Below are 19,080 nucleotides of genomic sequence, written 5' to 3' on the forward strand. Positions count from 1 at the left end.
GTTTTGGGTTAAAGTTTGTCATGTGCCTTTTCATCATAAAGTATCTCAACAATATAAATATTGTTTAATGGTTTGCTAGCTGGTTTGCTAGTTTAAGATCAGGTAATTGTGTAATTTTGTAACTGTAATCCTGTGCAGTCCTTTGAGACATTTTTGTGATTAAGGGCTATATAAATAAATTTGACTTGACTTGACTTGAATGAGCTTCCAAATAGAGGATTGTTTAGCGATTTACATCCCAAACAGGGTCTGTTGGCATGACACCTTGGCTGTGAACTGTAGTTAAAATTATCTCCGATATATATATATATATATATATATATATATATATATATATATATATATATATATATATATACATACACTGGACTACACCTTAGGTGAATCAATAGTATTTTGGCTTTGCATGTTTGACTACTGGCTCTACATGTATCAACTCTATTGTAAGCTGAGCCTGTTCTGTTTTAACTCCCGAGCTATATTTACTCATGGAAAGAGCCATAGGATTCTGACCCCTGACCTACAGTCAATGTGTCATACCAATAGACTTCTTTTTGGCTGTGCGTTTGCTAAGGAATACTGTATATGGAAGCTCATTAAATAATGTATGTTCACTGTGAAGACATTTTATGACAAAAAGGCACAGAACAAACTGCAAAAACCCCAAAACACCAGCCAAGCACACAGAACAATTTGATTGAGTGAGCAAATCTCTGCAAACACAATACACCTTCTTCGCTCTCGCACGCATCCTCTGCTCTGAATGTAAATTCAGTCGGAAAGTATGTTTGCAGTATTTTTGTGACATTTTTTACCAGATAACTGCTTGCACCTGTTCTGAAATTATTATTTCCAGGGGGAAAATGAAGGTCAAAATGAGCCTCAACAAACTTGCGCGACAGAGACAAGTTAAAATGGTGTTTGTAAATATGGAGCAGTTTCTGGCATCATGTTTTATAAATGTTATCAAAGTGTCTAACGTCACACAGTGAAATAAAATGGGATGTCTTAATGTATATGGTGTGGCTCTCACAAGAAATAAAATCAAATATTTTACTATTATGGCTTGTTGGGTCAGCTCAACGAACGAATACTGTACAATCAGATTGGTCAACAAAAGGCTATCTGACAGTAGTTGTAACAGAATAATCTTTAAAAACGGTGACATTTTTCTTCATTTGTGAACTTATCTTCCTCATTACGCTTTATTCAGAACACGGCCTGAGCACACTAACCCTCATCAGTAACAAATCGTCACGGCGGCAGTTTGATTGGGCCCATTCATGAACAGTTTGGCCCAATCACAATTTTAAACATGCCTCCTGCATGGGGCATCACCTCACGCTGAACCACAAAATAGCAGCATTGATGGACATCATCCCCGCAACCTGAGGATAAGCGGTGCAGATGACGGATAGATGGATGGATGCTGAACACCACACACCATTTGAAGCTTTTTGAGGCTGGTTAACATTCAATGTCACTTTTCGACTGCAGGAACGGATTTCCCTGGTGAAAGTCTTTAGTGATGATGCGGTTCACATTACAATGAAACTAATTTGCGCTACACGTGAGGTCTTTCAATCCGGAGCAGTCCTGAATTGGGGCATGTAGAGTAGCGAGAAGTCGTCCGTAGGAAGCACCTCAGAGGGTGCACTAGTCAAAATGACACTTTTTATCAACTCGCCTTTTTGCTCAGTCTCACCACCACCCTCAGCCTGACAGTCCTCACCCAGATAGAACAAGTTTTTCTCCTCGGTGGCATCTTCTGGATCTGACGTCTCGGAAAGTTCCTCCACAGAGTTGTAGGAACAGGATCGACGCGCATTGTCCATGTCCCCGCCGTGGCAGCTGTCCAGCTCCCACAAGCCGCCGGGGAAAGAGCCAGAAATGTCTGAATTGTTGGCGGAGAAATTGCCTTCGTCGCTGGAGCTGCTGCCGCTGCCGTCCCGATCGGAGAGTTTAACGGACTGTTGTTCTCGTTTGGGGTTGCTGAGCAGCACTGTTGAATAAGTCACCGAAGACTGGCCTGAATTCTCCATGACGTTTGGTGAGGAATCAAGGAGCTGGAGTTCGTCAAGCCGCGGGCCAGGAGAAGTTAAAATATCTAAACGTAGGACTGCGGGGGGAAATTGGTTTTCCTCAAGAAGAAACGAAGGACAGGGCAACACGTCAGATGTAGGGGACGTAAGCGGGCTCCGGGCCAGAGCTGGGCTGAGAACAGACATGCTGGCCTTTTCGACAATGACCACTTTGGAAATGTTCTCGGAGGGAAGCAGTAGGGGCCAGGCTGGCATCACATCGGAGACCTGGAATAGGTCGTGGAAGGTATCCGCCTGCACAAATAAGAGAAAACACTTGAATCAACAGAGTCAGCCATTAATCTACCCTTAATCATTTTCTTGGCTCACTCCCAACAAACATGTCACAGTGTTTGTGTGTGTGTCCTTCAATATTTTTGTTTTTCTTATAGCAAAAAACGTTTTCTTTTTAACTCACATATTTAAAGGAGGGTGCATCGTTTGAGGTATCCTTAAAGATATTGTCTCTATTAAGTGTGCGTTAACAATGCCCAACAGAGTTTAAAAAGCCATTTTGCTTCATTTTCTTTTTCAAAAACTGGGACTTATCATATTGTGTAGATGAATACAGGGTGGGGGTAGTACTGCAGAGTAACGTCATGTTCCTCCCCGCAGGTTTTTCTTTTTTCCGTATGTTAGTGTAACATGAAAATGGTGAAAAACAAGGTCTGACAGTCTAGATCACATATGTCAGAGTCAAGGCCCGCGGGCCACATTAGGCCCGCGAGAGGGTTTTACCTGGCCCGCGTGACGATATCAATATATTATTAGATCCGGCCCGCAGGCCGCTGCAAGCCAGCAGCCCGCAGTACGCATGAATACTACATTTCCCACAATGCAACGGGGACGCGCCGAGCGGGAGCGAAGCGGGAGGCGGTTTGATTATTCAGCAGTCGATCAGCAGCAGTCATTAGCATAACAGCAAAAATTAGCCCACAGATACCCATCAACAATGGCTAAACGGAAGGTGGACACTTGCAAACAAGGTGGGAGTTGGAGTACATGTTCACGGAGGTAGCTGGAAAAGTATCAGCGTCAGCCTCAAACAAGTAATGTAGAGTTGTAGTAATACAGTACTGTATATAAATGTATGTAAATACAGTAATAATACAGTAATGTTTCCCGTGCAATTACACATTTGAAGTTTTTACTCCGTTCAAGTTTAAAAGTTAAATATGCACATAAAGAAGGTCTTGTTTTTTTGTTGTTCCCCTCGGGAATTTTAAAGCTTTATTGTCTATGTTGACTATGTTGTTTTTGTTTGCCGACTCTGTCCTGGGAGTGTTTCTTGTTTTTCGGCTTTTCATGGAAAATAGATCTTGATGTGGACAACAGTCTTTTGACAAAATTGTCTCCTATTTAGCAGACTTTTGATTGTTATTATTTGTTAATCAGTAATTCCTTTTTTTCACACTAACCCAGAGAAAGCACAGAAAGGAAAGTCAATGTACATTTGAGCAGGACAGATGAGGTCCAGTGTGTTGATTGCTATTGGTTTTAAGTAACAAGAGATTTTTGCACTTTATTTTATTGTATTTCGAGGCAATATTTCTTTTTAATAATTTCAGATGATTGAATGATAGAAAATGGTTATGAGTTTATGTTATGAGTTTTTTATATAAAGGACATTTGTATTTTGTGCCTGCTGAAATTAAAAATGACTGACAGAGTCATAAGAAAATATTGCTTTATTTATCCAATCATATTGTAATATATTTGTTGTGTTTTCAGTAGGTTAAATCTTGGTTTCAGTAAAGATTGGACAGTCCGGCCCTCGGCTTGTAGCCAAATGTTTTATTTGGCCCTCCGTCCATTTGACTTTGACACCCCTGGTCTAGATGTTCAGGCCTGTATTGACTGATATGTCCTCCCTAAAGGCAGCAGGCGGAAAAGGTGGTAAGCAGGAGGGTGCTTGTTCCACAGGATGCTGTGGACTCTTCTCAGACAGAGAGTGGTGTAGGTGGTGCTGATCCTGTTGGGACCATGATTCTCCTAGCAGCTTGCACCACCCGCTGGAGCGACTGCTTTTTAGACTTAGTTCCGCAGAAGAACCACACTAAGCAACCCTACGTCAATACACTGCTAATGTCACAGTTGTAAAGGATTACCATCAGAGGTCTGGGGATGTGAGTGTTCCTCAGCTTCCTCAGACAGTTAGAGGAGCTGTTGTGCTTTTCCTACAGTCGGAGCAATATGACGCCCCCAGGACAGGTCAGCGTTACCCCCAAAAATAAAAACTATTCACCCTATTCACTTCCTCTTTGCCAGTAGTGAGAGCCTGATGTTTGAGGTGTTTCTTCCTAAAAATCCAGCAGATTCTCCATGGTCTTTTGGTTGTTCAGAACAAAGTTGTTTTGACACTATGACTCCAGATGTTGCACCTCACTCCTGTAGTTCCTCTCAACGTAGTTGGAGATTAACTTGAGCACTGTGGTGTCATCGGCGAACTTGATGATGAGGTTGGCTGTATAGGTGGTGAGGAAGTCATTTGTGTACAAGGAGTAGACCAGGTGGTCGGAAACCTGTGGCTCGCAAGCCAGATATGGCTCTATTTATGAGTCATACAGTATAGCTTGGAGATCAAATAATCTTCACGTATATTTCATCTATGGATTTACAATTTTGATTAGCGCAGCACAAAGCGCTAATAGTAAGAACGGTTTGGTCCAGTATACAAAAGCATACTTCCCAATACAGTTAACAGTTAAAGTGTCCCAACAACCATTTTGGTTTTACGTTTAAAAAAAAAGTGCGGTAGGCTTGAATATATATGGTAGTTTAAGATTTAAAATAGCATAATTGTTGTACGCTACTCTCACCTTTTTGAAGTTGACTCCTTTTGCCCAGGAGCATTTCTTTGGATTGGGAACATCCTTCCAAACAAGCCTTTTCATCCTGACAACAAGTACAGCCGATTTAAGGATAAGGATACATCTCAAGCACTCCTGTTATCGATATTAGATTTTATTTGATTAAAAAAAAAAAAATGAAAAAATAGTCATCCATGAAGTGACTTACTGATTTTGGGAGAGGACCAGTGTGATGAAGAGGACAATGGAGAGGAGAGCGATGATCAGCAAAGTCGTGTAGGCTGCGGGGTCTCCTCTGCTTGCTACATTGTATGTGACAAAAGCACCATTGTCAGTTTTGGGGTAAAAATGCAAAGAGATTTTTACAATATGCATACCTCTTGCAAATGCGGGCTCGCCTTCTCCATCCGAAAACACGGGATACAAGTAGAAGCCATATTCCTCAGATGCGAAAAAATCACCTGACATAACAGATTATGTATTACTGTATTTTCCGCATAATAAGGCAAGGCACACCCTCCATAAATTGTCGCTTATGATATTCGTTTCATATAAAAGACATACTGGACTATAAGGCAAAAGGGACTGAAAAATGTACTGAAAAAGTATATTTGTGAATTAATTTATGCTTACTTTTTACTGATCATAATTGTATAACGTTAAATGCAATGTAAATCAAATCCAGAGTCCGGTTTTTATATCATGATCACACTATTTTTAGTCCCCAAGGCAAATTGTTGATGCTATTATTGAGCCATGAGAATTTTGTAAGACATCAAACCGTAGTACAGAAAATGTTGGGGACCACTGGAATACAGCATTGTATCGCCAATTTGCAGAGTCTTTACAAAGCGCACAATATTTTAAACTGAATGAAAAGAAAAAGCGTTGTGGGAAGTAATTTAATACCTATTTGTAATCACTTTCTATTTTCTCATTCGTCGGACAAATCTAGTACCATGACTAAATATAGTGAAATAAGACCTAATTTAATGTGCTGTCTGAATCCCTGGTGGTCTAGTGGATAGGATCCAGCGCACTTCTCGTTGCGATCTGGTTTAGATTTTCGTTGTCTCCAAAGTTATGCAATTGTGAACAACCATCCATGTCCCCAGCGGCCTGGTGGTTAGGATTCCGTGCTCATCTGGTTCGATCGCTGCTGCAATGAAATGAAATGATCGGCATTTATATAGCGCTTTTCAAGTCAATGACTTCCCAAAGCGCTTTACAGTGTGCTTCACATTTCCCAATAGCGGCCGTGATCTGTGCAGCCATGTAAGGCGCTAACCTGCTTATTGGGGGTAATTGGGGGTTCAATGTCTTACCCAAGGACACTTCGACATGTAACACGGACAAGCCGGGATTCGAACTGGGATCCCTTAATCCTAAAACGATCGCTCTACCTCCTGAGCTACTGCCGCCCCCAATGCTGCAATAAAATATCAACTCATCGATAATTGCACTGATATGGTAGCATACATAGAAGTGGCACTTTGGAATTCCTGGATTATTTGGGCTTTTTGTGTGCGCCTTACAGTACGGTGGTTTGTTCGATTGAGCATTTAGTACCCACCATCCCATCACATAATGCAAGCTGCGACCCAAATCAAGAAAAACTTTCCTTTAGTTAGATAAATGAATAAAAAAAATGTGCAGTTTAAAAGCAGATATGGCAGAATATATTTACATTTTTTAATAAAATGACCACAAATCCTTTTGAGTAATAACAGTGACTTAAATGCTCAATTGAATGCATTTTTTAACTAAATCCAAAACACTTCAATTCAGTGGCTTCAGCCATTTTTAACATCCACCGACATAAAACAAAAAAGTGCAAATACTGAAATTGTATATATATATATATATATATATATATATATATAATATAATCAAAACAAATCAAATGATGTGCTTTAAGCAGAGAAAATTCACTGCACTATGGGTGGAAAAATCTATTTCCTTTGTCGGAGTTATTATCCACAAACTAAAATAAATGACACAAAAAAAACAGAAAAAAACTCAATTGAATATGATTTAAGTTAAGAAAATTAACTTATCAACCAGTAAATACTGAAATATTGTGTGTTTTGAAGAAATTTAAACAGTTATTATTTCCATATTAGCTGTAACGCTAACCTGAGTTTGGAGGAATAAATAGGGGAAATAAGTATGCTTTTTTTTTAACATTATTGCTATGTACTGTTAAGGCATTTAGTTGACCCTCCGACATTTCCTTTCTTTCTTACCATTATTTAACCAAGACCTACTGAAAACAAGTTGGCGACCCACTTTTGGGTCCCGACCCAGCTGTTGAGAAACGCTCATCCACAGCATAAATACGGCGCACAGATTTACCTTTCAAGTGGACTGAACGGTCGGTGAAGGGTAGCCTTGCCCACGTGTGAACTCGCCCGGCTTCAGAACCGCCATGCCGCTGCGGCGCCCATTGGACCACCAGGAAAAGCGGAATTGAACCGTTGTCCGCCAGGCTCCAGTGCAGTGACGCAAACGTGCCGTTGATGAGCAGCGCGTGGAAAGAACGCACGCTGCGGCCTGACGAGCACACAACACGCAGCGGTTTCATCACGACTATAAAAAAGTCCCATCGGTTTTCTTTCCAGTAAAGTCCAATAGGCACAGACGGTACGAGTTTAAGAGAGGACGGCTTCGCATTAACGCTCGCAATTGAAAAGCACTCTTACGAGGTCAAAATCAGAGTCCTTTATTGTAGCGCGGTCGGCTAGTCAAGATGTGTTAACTGCCCCTTCCAGACTTGGAACACGAGTATGATTTTTATGCTGTGACAAGAAACCCTGCTCAAATCATTTCACCTAAATGCCAGCTATTCAGCTACTCCTTTTAAACAAAACTGATGAAAGCTTTCAACTCAATGCTTGAGGCAGATTCTCGAACATTGTAAAAGAAGAAGAACATTGGCGAGCAGCAACACTAATTCATGTAAGAGCTGATTCACAGTGTCCCTTTGATCAATTCAATAAAAAACGTTTTATTTTCAATTGATGCTGCCACAACAGCAGCATTTTTAATGATTGTTAAAGCATGCAGACTTGCCTACCACTTCAATCGATTTCAGAAGAAAATAGAAGGACACTGATATTTAAAGGGACAGTGTGGTAAGTTTTGGGGGAGGACCCCACATACCAGCAAAGGTCTGATGGTGGACCCCACAGAGTGTACCATTTGTTACTGTATAGTGCCATGAAACCAAAAGCGAGTGCTCAAAAGCACAAGGAAGAGTACAAACAACAAAGACTCAATGTGACCAAAAAGCATCATTTTACTTTTTATAGGGTTTGTACACCTTTTTAAATGGCCAAATTCAAGCACTTTCAAAGCCAACTTTTCAATTTCTCCAGTATCATTAAAACCGTGTTTTGCAGAGCCACAAATATATCTGCCAATTACATATGCAATTTTAATCTTGTGTGTGCAATTATCAAGACATACATTTTTTAGATCTTGAGTAAATCCAAAACAATCTGTGTGTAAATATTTTTACAGAAATCCCTCCTCACTCCCCATATGGGTGTTGGGGAATCATGACAGTAAAATGTGGCTTATTCGCAGATGCAGGAAGTCTTTCCCATTAAATTACCACTGGGAAACACTACCTTCACTTTTTGCATAGCCTATAATAAATTAGCCTAATTGATCATCTTTGCACTCAGAGTGCAATTTCATGGTAGACCGTTTAGCTGTAGCATGAATCTGTCCTCTTAACCACGACCAACTTCATAGGACAATGCCGTACAAACTAATGCCAGCTGCCGTTTATCACAAGGGAAGAAGAAAGGCAATGGCAAAGCAAATCCACCATTGTTGGCATCATTTGTAAGCAAAATTGTTGAGAAACGTGGTAACCATTTCAAGCATTTTGAAGCTCTTTACCCAAAATCAAAGCACCTTTCATTTTTTGAAAACACAACATTAAAATTCAAACATTTTCAAGGATATCAAGCAACCCTGTTTTTATTTTTTTTGCCCAGCCTTTTTGAGGTTTTTGGATACCTATAGTAGCAAGACAGCTGACAATTATGTCAGTCCCTGTAGGTGTGGGTCATGTTTTGTAAAATTAGTGCCAATTTCTCGATCTACAAGTATATTGAAATATTCATTTATGTATGAAAGTTCATGAATTTTTGCACATGGTTTACATTTTTAATAAAATCCGTTGTTTTTTTTTTTTAACTAATGGGGGTGCTCAATAACACACACGGTTCCTTTAAAAATCCCACAAATTCCATTGTTTTGTTGTTTTTAGTTCGTAAGCACAAACAAAAAAAGCATTGTATAAGGTTACTTAAAAGTCAATTTTTTTTAAGAAACTGGAAGAAAAATAAAGTTAATTTGCAGTTTGGAGAAAATCTATAGTGTTCAATCTGCAACCTCAGTTTAACTGTTTCCTTGCCCTCATGTGGGTTTTAGATCAGGGGATGGTGTAATAATACGAAAGCCGGGGGGAATCGGAGAGGAGGCGGACTTGCTAACACGAGGTGGTGTATCCCTGGATTTTCACAAAGAAAAGTTTTCCATCTGCCGTAGGAATGTCGAACTTTTGGACTGGCGTGACGTCATCCACTCTGCTAAAAGCACCCCTAGGGCATCATGTTCATCTGTTAATAAACAACGGGGTAGACTGCTGGAAGTGTGAATTTCCCTACGGGGATGAATAAAGTATCTATCTATCTATCTATCTATCTATCTATCTATCTATCTATCTATCTATCTATCTATCTAATAGTCTGTTGTTTGCAATAATCTGGTCTGTGCATTTATTTGAGACTCCTCCTATACAAATAAACATGACTTGACTTGACTTCCACTGCTGTTCAATTCTTAAGTATAATGTTGACTTGATTGGTAGGCGAAAACGTTGAAATATCATATCATAATATTGAATTATCGTCAAACCCGTTTTACTCCTGTTCAGTTCAATGTGAATAATGTAGGCAAATACATCAATTGATTTATCCTCTGAGAGGCCGTCTGAAATTCAGACATTATTGTGGTGTTTTGTATTTAGAGCACATGTGTTAAGGAAAAGGGCTGCTCGCAGTTATTCTCTGTACACCCGCACGCTTGAGGAATTTGGCAACCAAGCACCAAAATAATCAAATGTAGCCAGAGACGTCGCAAGCGGGTAGCAATGTGGTGGTTCAGTGTTAATCACTTACGTTTAGGTCCCTTCTCCAGTGTCATGTTGAAATTTCTCTTGGAACTCCCCAGATTGTTGTAGGCTTCAACTGTCACACTTTGGAAATCTCCGTTCCACTTAAAGCTGTACGAGGAACCAAGCTCAACCTTCTCTTTTGTTACAATACCAGCAGAAGTCTGGTGCCGGACTATATATCCGTTGATGCAGTATGGGTGGCTTACTGCTGGAAAATACTAAAAACAGAATATGAAGATATTTTTTCATGCCTCAACCACAAACGTAAAGTACTTATTGTGCTTTATCTACCTTAATCAGCAGAGTAACATTTGTGGAGTTTGTGAGTGGATCATCCTTAATTATTCTCCAAAAATCTGGCCCGTGTTCTGGAGCTGTGGGACAAAAATCATCAATACATTTTTTTTTTAAATCTATCTTTTAAAGAGTAAAATCTTGCAAAGAAATTGACTTCAGTGTGGCACCTTTGCTGTTTTCGGGTTCAGAGTAGACAATATCGCTCCAGTCGCTCCAGTAGCCAGCGTTGTTGACAGGTCTGCACCTCACCTGTACGGCATAAACTTGGCACATATCCAGAATTGGAATCTTTGCAGACGATCCCCAAACTGGATTGCTGAGCTGCATGGAGTAAAATAAATGGTCAAACCTCATGAAAGGGTTAAGCATTAACTTGAGCTCATCATCATTATAGAATGAATGAAGGGGTGAAATGAAGGCAACAGTTTTAAAAGTAAATCATAATTTTGACGAGGATTATGAAAATGGGGTCTATTGTATTTGTATGTTTGGGCTAACCTCGTTTTAACATGAGTGGTACGAAAGCAATGTCATATTGAGAGACCAGGTGTGTACAAAATAAAGTATGCGGGCCATATATGTGGTCTCCTGACCATGTTTCAGCTGTCCACAGCACATACCAGGTACAAGGAATGGTCGAGGACCGATACCAGTAATCTGTGCCAATGCCAACTCTTTTTAAACTATTGATACTTGGTGGTGGATGATTCCCAGGATTGGTTGCACCATCATGGTCATTTAACAATCAGGAATCTTGGAATTCAGGAATTAATAAAGAATCATTCATTTTATGCAATATTAAGGCAAATGTTATATTGTGATTGAAAGATAATCTTTAAAAATATCCTCCTTGTGTCTTACAGTTGGAAGGGAATTTTATACAATAGCTATATTATATTATTTGGTATTGGTATTGAAGACTGAATTATTTTATCTGCCTGGAAAAAAACATGGTTTCGAAAATCCCTAACATTAGAAATATTGGCAAAAATTTGTTTTATTAATTGAATTGAAAAATGTTATATTCTGAACTAACATTAGAAAACTATTTGGGATTGTGCTTAAAAAACAACAACACGGATTTTAGTGTACTCTGTAAATAACAAGAAAAAAAATCTAAAAATGTGTGGACACCTCTGAAGTAGACATTCAGCATTACTATAGGGCAAGGCTCTCCAAGTAGTGGTCTGGGAGCCATTTGCAACCCCCGGGATGATAGTTTGTGATCTCCGTCTTAATATGAAAGTTTAATATGGGTGTAGCCCACCTAAATTATGGATTGATTGATTAGTTTATTATCATACAAATAAGTACATACATTGTCATTTAAACATCTATGATGTAAAATGAAATTAAACAGTGTCATCCTGAATGACAAAATCATATACAATAAGACAAAATACCACATTAATTAATTTATTTGTTAAGTCTGAGTTTGACTAAAATTTATTTTTTAAAGATACTTGAGAACAGTAGAATGTTTTGACCAGAGCTTTTCTTGTGGAAAAGCCCGATTTCGCCAAACCTCACCCAGACCCTAGCCTTGGTATTTTAGATAAAGATTAAAACAAAAAATCTTAAAAATATTCAACATGTTTTTTTTCCTTGGAAAACCGTGAAAAATCAAAAATACGGAAAAAATAAATTCCACACAACTAACCACCGTAGGAAACTACAATTTCTGTTTTACTAAATCAGACAATTTGCAAGGAATGCAAGGGAGCTATTGTCTCACAAAAGAACAATATCAGTGTTCTTGTTCCAAAAAACAGAGGCACGATACTGTGTTAAACAGGTTTGAAAATTTTACAGCAGTATGTCACAATCCATTTTATAAGTTGTTCAATAGAAAATATTAAAAATATAAAAAAAGAAATCAAAATTTACAAAGAAAAACAATCTTGTCCCGCTTCCTTGGAAGGAGCCCCTCCTGTTAGAGAAACTAGCTTAACTTTTGTATTGTGCAACTGTGTTTCTACTAACAACTTTACATAGATTTTCAAAAGAATACCATTTCAAAGAACTCCCAGTGGTCCAACTTGTTTTGCATTTTAAACTGCCCTACAACAACAACTTACCTGCCACTCGGGCCGAGCTCTGACGCTAGAAGGAGAGTGAGAACGGAAAACACACTGCACGCCCTGCACAGGCAAAGATGGCGGCTCCCACGAAATCTTCAGCACGCCACTTCTCAGAGTTACTGCCTTCACATTTGATGGTTTGTGAGGCTTTACTGCAAATCAGACACAGACGAAAGTAGCTTTTTTTGGTGTTAATTGATAGGAATCGGAATACACCGGTTCCACTCAACAGATCAGGATTCATCAATTGTGGTTAAATCAATACAACAACACCAATTTAATGACATTGCTTTACATACAAAGGTCACAAATACTTTTTAACATAATCCCACATTTTTTGGTCAATCTTTTTGTACAAATACAAATGCAAATACAAAAGTTAGCCTATCCCTGCTTTAATGTTTGTTATTTTTAATATTCAGGAGTGATATGAGTGACATTTGGAAATAATGTTCCAAATTCAAACTCTTTGATGAACAGTTAATTTTAGCAATACAAATTAATGTAATATAATTGTAATAAAATTAAAAAACGGTTCAAGCTTCGTTTCCTTCTCGTTCGTTGACTCTGGGACTAAGTTTACGGAGTCCGCCATGACACTCAATGAGCTCACACAATGAGTGTGGCATAGTGTGGTGCTTGCAAACTTTGAATCGCGTTTATTGGCTTGTGCTATTAGTAAACCTTGCCCCTGATTGGTCGGTGCTTTTAAAACTCGAACAGTAACAATTGTGGTTGGCCAAAACTCCATCACTCACTACAAAACCTTGAAAAAAACTGCAGTGCTTTGCGGTTTCACAATCGCACTACGTTCAAACTTCGACTTCGGACTGCCACCCCGCTAACGCCCCCCTACCGTCTTCTTCTTCCTCACCGCCCCCCCCAGATCTTTCCACCGCCCACTTTGGGAACCACTGCCATAGAGCAATTATGAAAAGATTATTGAGGTTACCGACAAACAATGAAGACATTGGACAAAGCTTCTTTGGTTATTGTTGTCTTTGATAAGTGGTCCCCAACCTTTTCTGGACCACGGACCGGTTTAATGTTTGACAATATTTTCACGGCCTGGCCCATTATTGGCATTAAATTTTTATTTATTTTTTTGGGAGAATATTAATAATAATAATAACAACAGCAATACTATCAACAACAACCTTAATGATAAATATAACACATTATTAATAGCAACAGGAATTTTAATCATAATAAAGTGTAAATCTACTTCGTAATCATGTGCAATATTTGGGTGTCAATGTAACATCGCACCAACATCAAATGACTCCGTTCCAACTCACTGCAAACTATCGCTACAAAATATCGCTGATAAAGCAAAATGTTGCATCGAGCCGTGTGCAAAGTACTACAAAATACAAACTGCTGAAGTACACAGACCCTCACAAAAGGTATGTTGTCGTCTTATATATCCTCAAACTGCAGTGATCCATCCTTCGTCCATGGCGAAAACTTTTTCCATGGTCACTTGTTTGTTTCCTCAAGACGCATAATCTTTGCAACATGGCTGCAGTTGACCATTCACTGCAAGCGCAGGAATTTGCTTTGGCTGATTCTTTTGTGTATCTTCCGCAGAAGCGAACCTTCAACTTCCCATGACAGTTGCACCGCCTGACAGGTAACTGCATTCCCCGGGCAAACCAAACTGACTTTAATGTAAACACACTACCTCAAATGCCTCGTTTGGTATAACTCTAGCGGTGTCCATAGAACCACAGAAAACAATAATAAAACTGTATGTGCAGCCAATGTGAACCCTACAACCCACGGCCTGGTATTGATTCGAACCCTGGTGGTTGGGGACCAACGTTTTAAAAGACTTAGCAACCATCTACGTGTACTTTGAAGGAAATTGACATATTGGTTGCTTACCATGATCAAGAGGTGACAAGTAGATGGGTTTGGATCTGATGGGACCCTGATGGGAGAGCATCTCCAGCCAAAGTTTGTAGCAGTTCCTCCGTACATCTTGAATGGTGCAGATATATTGCTTGGATCGGACCGGCAGACAGTCAGGCCCCATCTCTCCAACTTTTTCACCGTTTCTCTCTTTCTCTTCCATCACATCACAGGGTAGATCAGTCCATCTAATGAGAACACATTTGAGATGTTTTACTATCTCCTTCTTTTAATTACATTTCCAAGTATGCGCTGCAATATGCGTGAAATTGCAATATTTTAAAACTTTGTGAATCATTTTTTTTACATGTCCCCAGTGTACTCCATTCTGTACAGAAACATTTGCAAATTAAAAAGAAAATGTTCCTTGAATATATTAGAACAAGAACTTGTAAGAAAGACTAGAAGAAAAAGTCTGGCACAACAGCAATAAAACATGTCTCAACAGGAATGTAAACTATTAAGTTTTGCTCTTTATGATTTGTGTTCTGATTAATATATTGCTCTGAGGTTAGAAAAAAATAAAAAATAAAAAGGAGATTGAGCAACATCCTGGCGTCTTCTCACTGTGCAGGAGCGGACACATGTATTTGTAGGGTGTGCCCCCAAAGACCATTGTCTTATTCAGTACACTGTGTCCATTGAAGTTGCACATAATAATAACAACTGATTTGAGGATTCGTTACCACGAGGACATGTGAGGGCACACCAGAGTCAAAAGCTGAAGGATAAAAATGATGACCTACGAGTATTGGAATTTCTGTTTGATCCACGACGTGTTTTTCCAGCTACAGTCCATTGCATCAACATCGCCACTGGTTTCACATTCAATCTCGATAGAGGCTCCTGCAGAAACAGAAACATTTTCCTTTGGTTATGGAAAAAAATAAGTCCGTGCCTCATTGTCGTACTCGAGTTCACATCGTCACATGTCTACACTCTCTTTCCTGCCTTTGTCAACAGCAGGAAGTGGGAACAAATAGTAACAAAACTCCACTGATGAAAGCAGAAGAAGAGTATTTGGATTGATATTACATAATATCCATTTCTCTTAATCTGAGAGGGGGACTTAATGGGTTTTTACTTCTTTCTATGAGATGTTGAACTTGCAAACTATTTTAAATGAGGACTACTTATAAGGTTACCCTCTTTAAAAAAATGTTCCATGTTCATTATTATGTTCAATACAAATCCAACAACAAAAAGTCCTGGTTGACTTGCAAAGTCAAAGTGTACAAAGATAGACACGAAGTAGAGTTAGAGCTCCTGTGTCTCTGCCCTTTGTCAATATTGAGACAGTATCTTTAAGAGAAGTCGCTACGTTAACCATACGCTACGTACATTTTAGGGAAAGTATTGCCAACAGAAATGGGGGAAAAACAGTAGATAGCCAAAATTTGCCAGTCTTTTGTAAAGAGTGCTAATGTTCAAAATAGCACCATACTGCCATTTCCAAATTACTTTGGTTTGGTGCAAAGTTTTTTATGAACATGATGAGGGAGAGCTACAATTGTTGTAGTGTTGACTCATGTTAAACTCACATTATAAAAAGATTAAAGGACATCATAAAGGGCTTTCCCCACCCCAGACACCATCACTTTGACCTGTTGCCCTCTGGTAGGCGCTACAGGTCCCTTGAAACAAGGACTTACATTCTCAAAGACAGCTTCTTTCCAATGGCCATCATCACCCTAAACAAGAGCGCAAGACTGTAAAAATTATAGAGTTGCATTGAAAAATGGGTACTCATATCTTATTTATTGAGCCATTTAGAAGTGTTGTTGCTGTCTACAGGCAATACATTGGAAATATGTTTCCCTAATTATCCCGACATTCTTTTATCTTTCCTTTTTAAGTGTTATTGTTTATCTTGGAGCACCATGTCTAAGATTACTAAGTCATCAATGACCATAAAGTCAATATTGATTCTAATATTTTTTTTTTAACTTCCATCCGCAGAACTATGCAGCAGATGAAGTGAGCACTTATCCACCATATAATATAACATTAAAAGAGTTCATATTGCTTATCCAATGTTGCAGCTCTAAGCCTTAAGCTCACCTTCTACATAGATGATGCTGTAAGGAATTGTCCACTCTGTTGACGCCCTACATTGCAGCAGCTCATACATCCGAGAGTCCGATGGCTGTATTGTGACACGACTCACCTGGTTTGGACAAGAGTTGTTGAAGACGATCGTTTGGAAATACATGGAACAAGAACTCATTCATGCCTGCACTCCTACTTGTTGATTGACGGAGTGATACTGGCTGGAGGGGATTGGCTTTTTGAGGTTCAGCATCCACATGGCAGAGCTGGCATTAGTGCTGTGGTCGTTGAACACACAATAAACACTTGTGTTTTCTCCTGGGTGGGCCAAAAACTTTCCAGGAATGTAGCTCACCACTGAACAAAAACAAATTAAAAATAGTTTAGTTTACGTTTGCCGTTGTTGTTGTTTTCCATAGTATATTGATAAATAGATGTAGGTACGTCACTATTACAGACGATATTTGTGCAGCAAATTTTGGAGGAAAATCAACATATTGCCTAGTTCATTCATCTTTCGTTCTGTTTGTCCTATTCTGTCAAATGTGGCTGGGATTTTTGAAAAGCAGATTTTTTTGTTAATATTTTGAAAGATTTTGTTTGATCACAATCTTACAGTAAAGTTGCAAAATGAAATCTACTACAGTAATTACATAAACAAAAAAACACATCTTAACTCATTACATCTCATTTTGAAATAAAATATGTATTTGCCAGTAACATGTCATTCAGATTTAAACAGAGACTGACATTTAAAAACAATGTTTTTATGTCACAGTTTGGATTTATTTTATGAAAGTCTTAGGTGACATGGACTTAGCTAAAAAATACACTTATAGAAAGAAAAAGACAAAAAGCAAAATGGCTGTGTCTCAATAAAATAGGGTTTTTAATTCACAGCTAAAAAGGGTGATCAATTAAACCAGATGGACTTGCTTCCCCGATTAGTCCAAGAGGTGTCATTTGCAGCAGGTCTATTATGGTAAGCTCACCTTCACAGTCTGTTTACATTGACCGTAATATGAAGAGTGTTTTATTAAAGGCTAATGCTAATGAGCAACGGACGTTCATACTGTTTGAGCGCTGACGCAAATTCCCCTTGCAAATAATTGAGGTCGTTGAATTAATGTGAAAAATAAATTAATCATGTTTACAGGAAGTGAAGCTGTGAAGCAAATTAAATGTTTTTGAGATGAAGTGTTTGAGGAATATGTTAGGAGTGACAAGATTGGATAGATTGAGAAATGAAATTGTGAGATTCAGAACTGGAGTACTAGTGGAACTGAGCAAGCGTGTGGATAAGAGAGTACTCGGTTGGTTTGGACACATGGAGAGGATGGATGAGGAGCGAATATTGAAGAGGATCTACAGAGCAGAAGTAAATGGAAGGAGACGAAGAAGAAGGCCGCGATTGACGTGGATGGTGTTATGAGTGCACTGCAGGAAAGAGGTCTAGATCTAGTGGAAGCTAGAGCTCTTGTTGGTGATAGGAATGAGTGGAGAGGTGTTGTAAAAGGATAGTGGGATGTTTGGACGCATTCTAAGGGATGGGCAGTGCACCTTTATGATGTGGCAGGGGTAAACCAGTGAAAGCTGTCGGGCCATGGTGTTGAACAGAAGAGTGTGTTGTGTCACCCAGACCCAAGTGACACGGCCGCTTTCTCGTGTCCCTTTTCTTCTGGAGGGACGAAAACATGACCAACTTGGGTGCCGAGGTGCTTAACTTGTTTGGGTGTTTGGGCATTTGGGTTGGGCATGGTCCAAAATTGTTTTTGTGCTTTTTGCTACTTTCTCCCTTTTTTTTTTCTTTTTTTTGTATGTGTTTGTCTTGCTGTAGGTCACCCCTCTCGAGGGATATGACCCGGGTAAAGACATAGATAGATAGATAGATAGATAGATAGATAGATAGATAGATAGATAGATAGATAGATAGATAGATAGATAGATAGATAGATAGATAGATAGATAGATAGATAGATAGAAGCTATACAATTTTGCAGATGTTAGTGAGGTAAGGTTTTAAGACGGTAGGTCTAAAGAAATTTACAACATTATTGATAATAAACTCATAATATAAAATAACTAGTTGGGATCTGTATCATACTTAAAAATCCCTGAAAGACATTTCCAAGCATTTCATTTACTCTGGAAACCACTTCGGGAAAGTCAAGTTTAATGCGAACATAGACAAAACAAAGTGTTCCTTACGGTCAAGGTAGATGTAATATGGTTTACTCCAATTACTCCACACTGACGGTTTGTGCAGGTGAGAGCAGCGAACTTGAATAGTGTAGTTGACTCGAGGCAACAGATCCAGAATCATTTTGCGCTCCAGCCCCGTGGACACCACCTGCGAGCAGCAGGGAGAAGGGAAAAAAACAGCATTATGCAATACATGCTGCTAAAAAAATATTTTTTGTTTTCTTCCTTATGACTTCCAAGTATTGGCAGAAACCACAATCTTAACTTTCACACTGTATGAGGAAGTGTTTCAAAGTAAATGGGTTAATTCTTGAAAAGTTCAAAACATAAATGTCACTCGTTTTTGATCTTTCAATCAACAAAGCCAAAAATATCAACTCACTTGAGCCTCAAATAGGTCACTAAAGTTCATCCAATTATATAATAAAATGTATTAAGTTAATTTGGGCTAGACT

At 39.0% G+C, this 19,080-nt stretch overlaps 1 protein-coding gene across 4 annotated transcripts in view; it reads right to left on the reverse strand.

Annotated features, from left to right (window-relative positions):
• Window positions 1-201: 201 nt before the first annotated feature.
• lepr (leptin receptor) overlaps window positions 202-19,080 on the reverse strand; it is a 38,489-nt gene continuing 19,610 nt past the window's right edge. For all 4 annotated transcript variants that reach the window (XM_088348770.1, XM_088348769.1, XM_088348768.1 and 1 more), the window contains 14 exons: window positions 18,632-18,773; window positions 16,620-16,780; window positions 16,436-16,541; window positions 15,121-15,220; window positions 14,348-14,562; window positions 12,458-12,612; window positions 10,547-10,700; window positions 10,374-10,456; window positions 10,087-10,300; window positions 7,247-7,444; window positions 5,269-5,352; window positions 5,100-5,193; window positions 4,901-4,976; window positions 202-2,336 (listed from right to left, as the gene is read on the reverse strand). In XM_088348770.1, the coding sequence (XP_088204896.1) occupies window positions 1,581-2,336; window positions 4,901-4,976; window positions 5,100-5,193; window positions 5,269-5,352; window positions 7,247-7,444; window positions 10,087-10,300; window positions 10,374-10,456; window positions 10,547-10,700; window positions 12,458-12,612; window positions 14,348-14,562; window positions 15,121-15,220; window positions 16,436-16,541; window positions 16,620-16,780; window positions 18,632-18,773 (2,538 nt within the window). In that variant the 3' untranslated portion in view covers window positions 202-1,580. The remainder of the gene's footprint in view (window positions 2,337-4,900; window positions 4,977-5,099; window positions 5,194-5,268; window positions 5,353-7,246; window positions 7,445-10,086; window positions 10,301-10,373; window positions 10,457-10,546; window positions 10,701-12,457; window positions 12,613-14,347; window positions 14,563-15,120; window positions 15,221-16,435; window positions 16,542-16,619; window positions 16,781-18,631; window positions 18,774-19,080) is intronic.

The sequence above is a fragment of the Urocampus carinirostris genome, chromosome 12, assembly GCF_059441175.1.
Source record: "Urocampus carinirostris isolate Australia breed hairy pipefish chromosome 12, RoL_Ucar_1.0, whole genome shotgun sequence".
NCBI lineage: Eukaryota > Metazoa > Chordata > Actinopteri > Syngnathiformes > Syngnathidae > Urocampus > Urocampus carinirostris.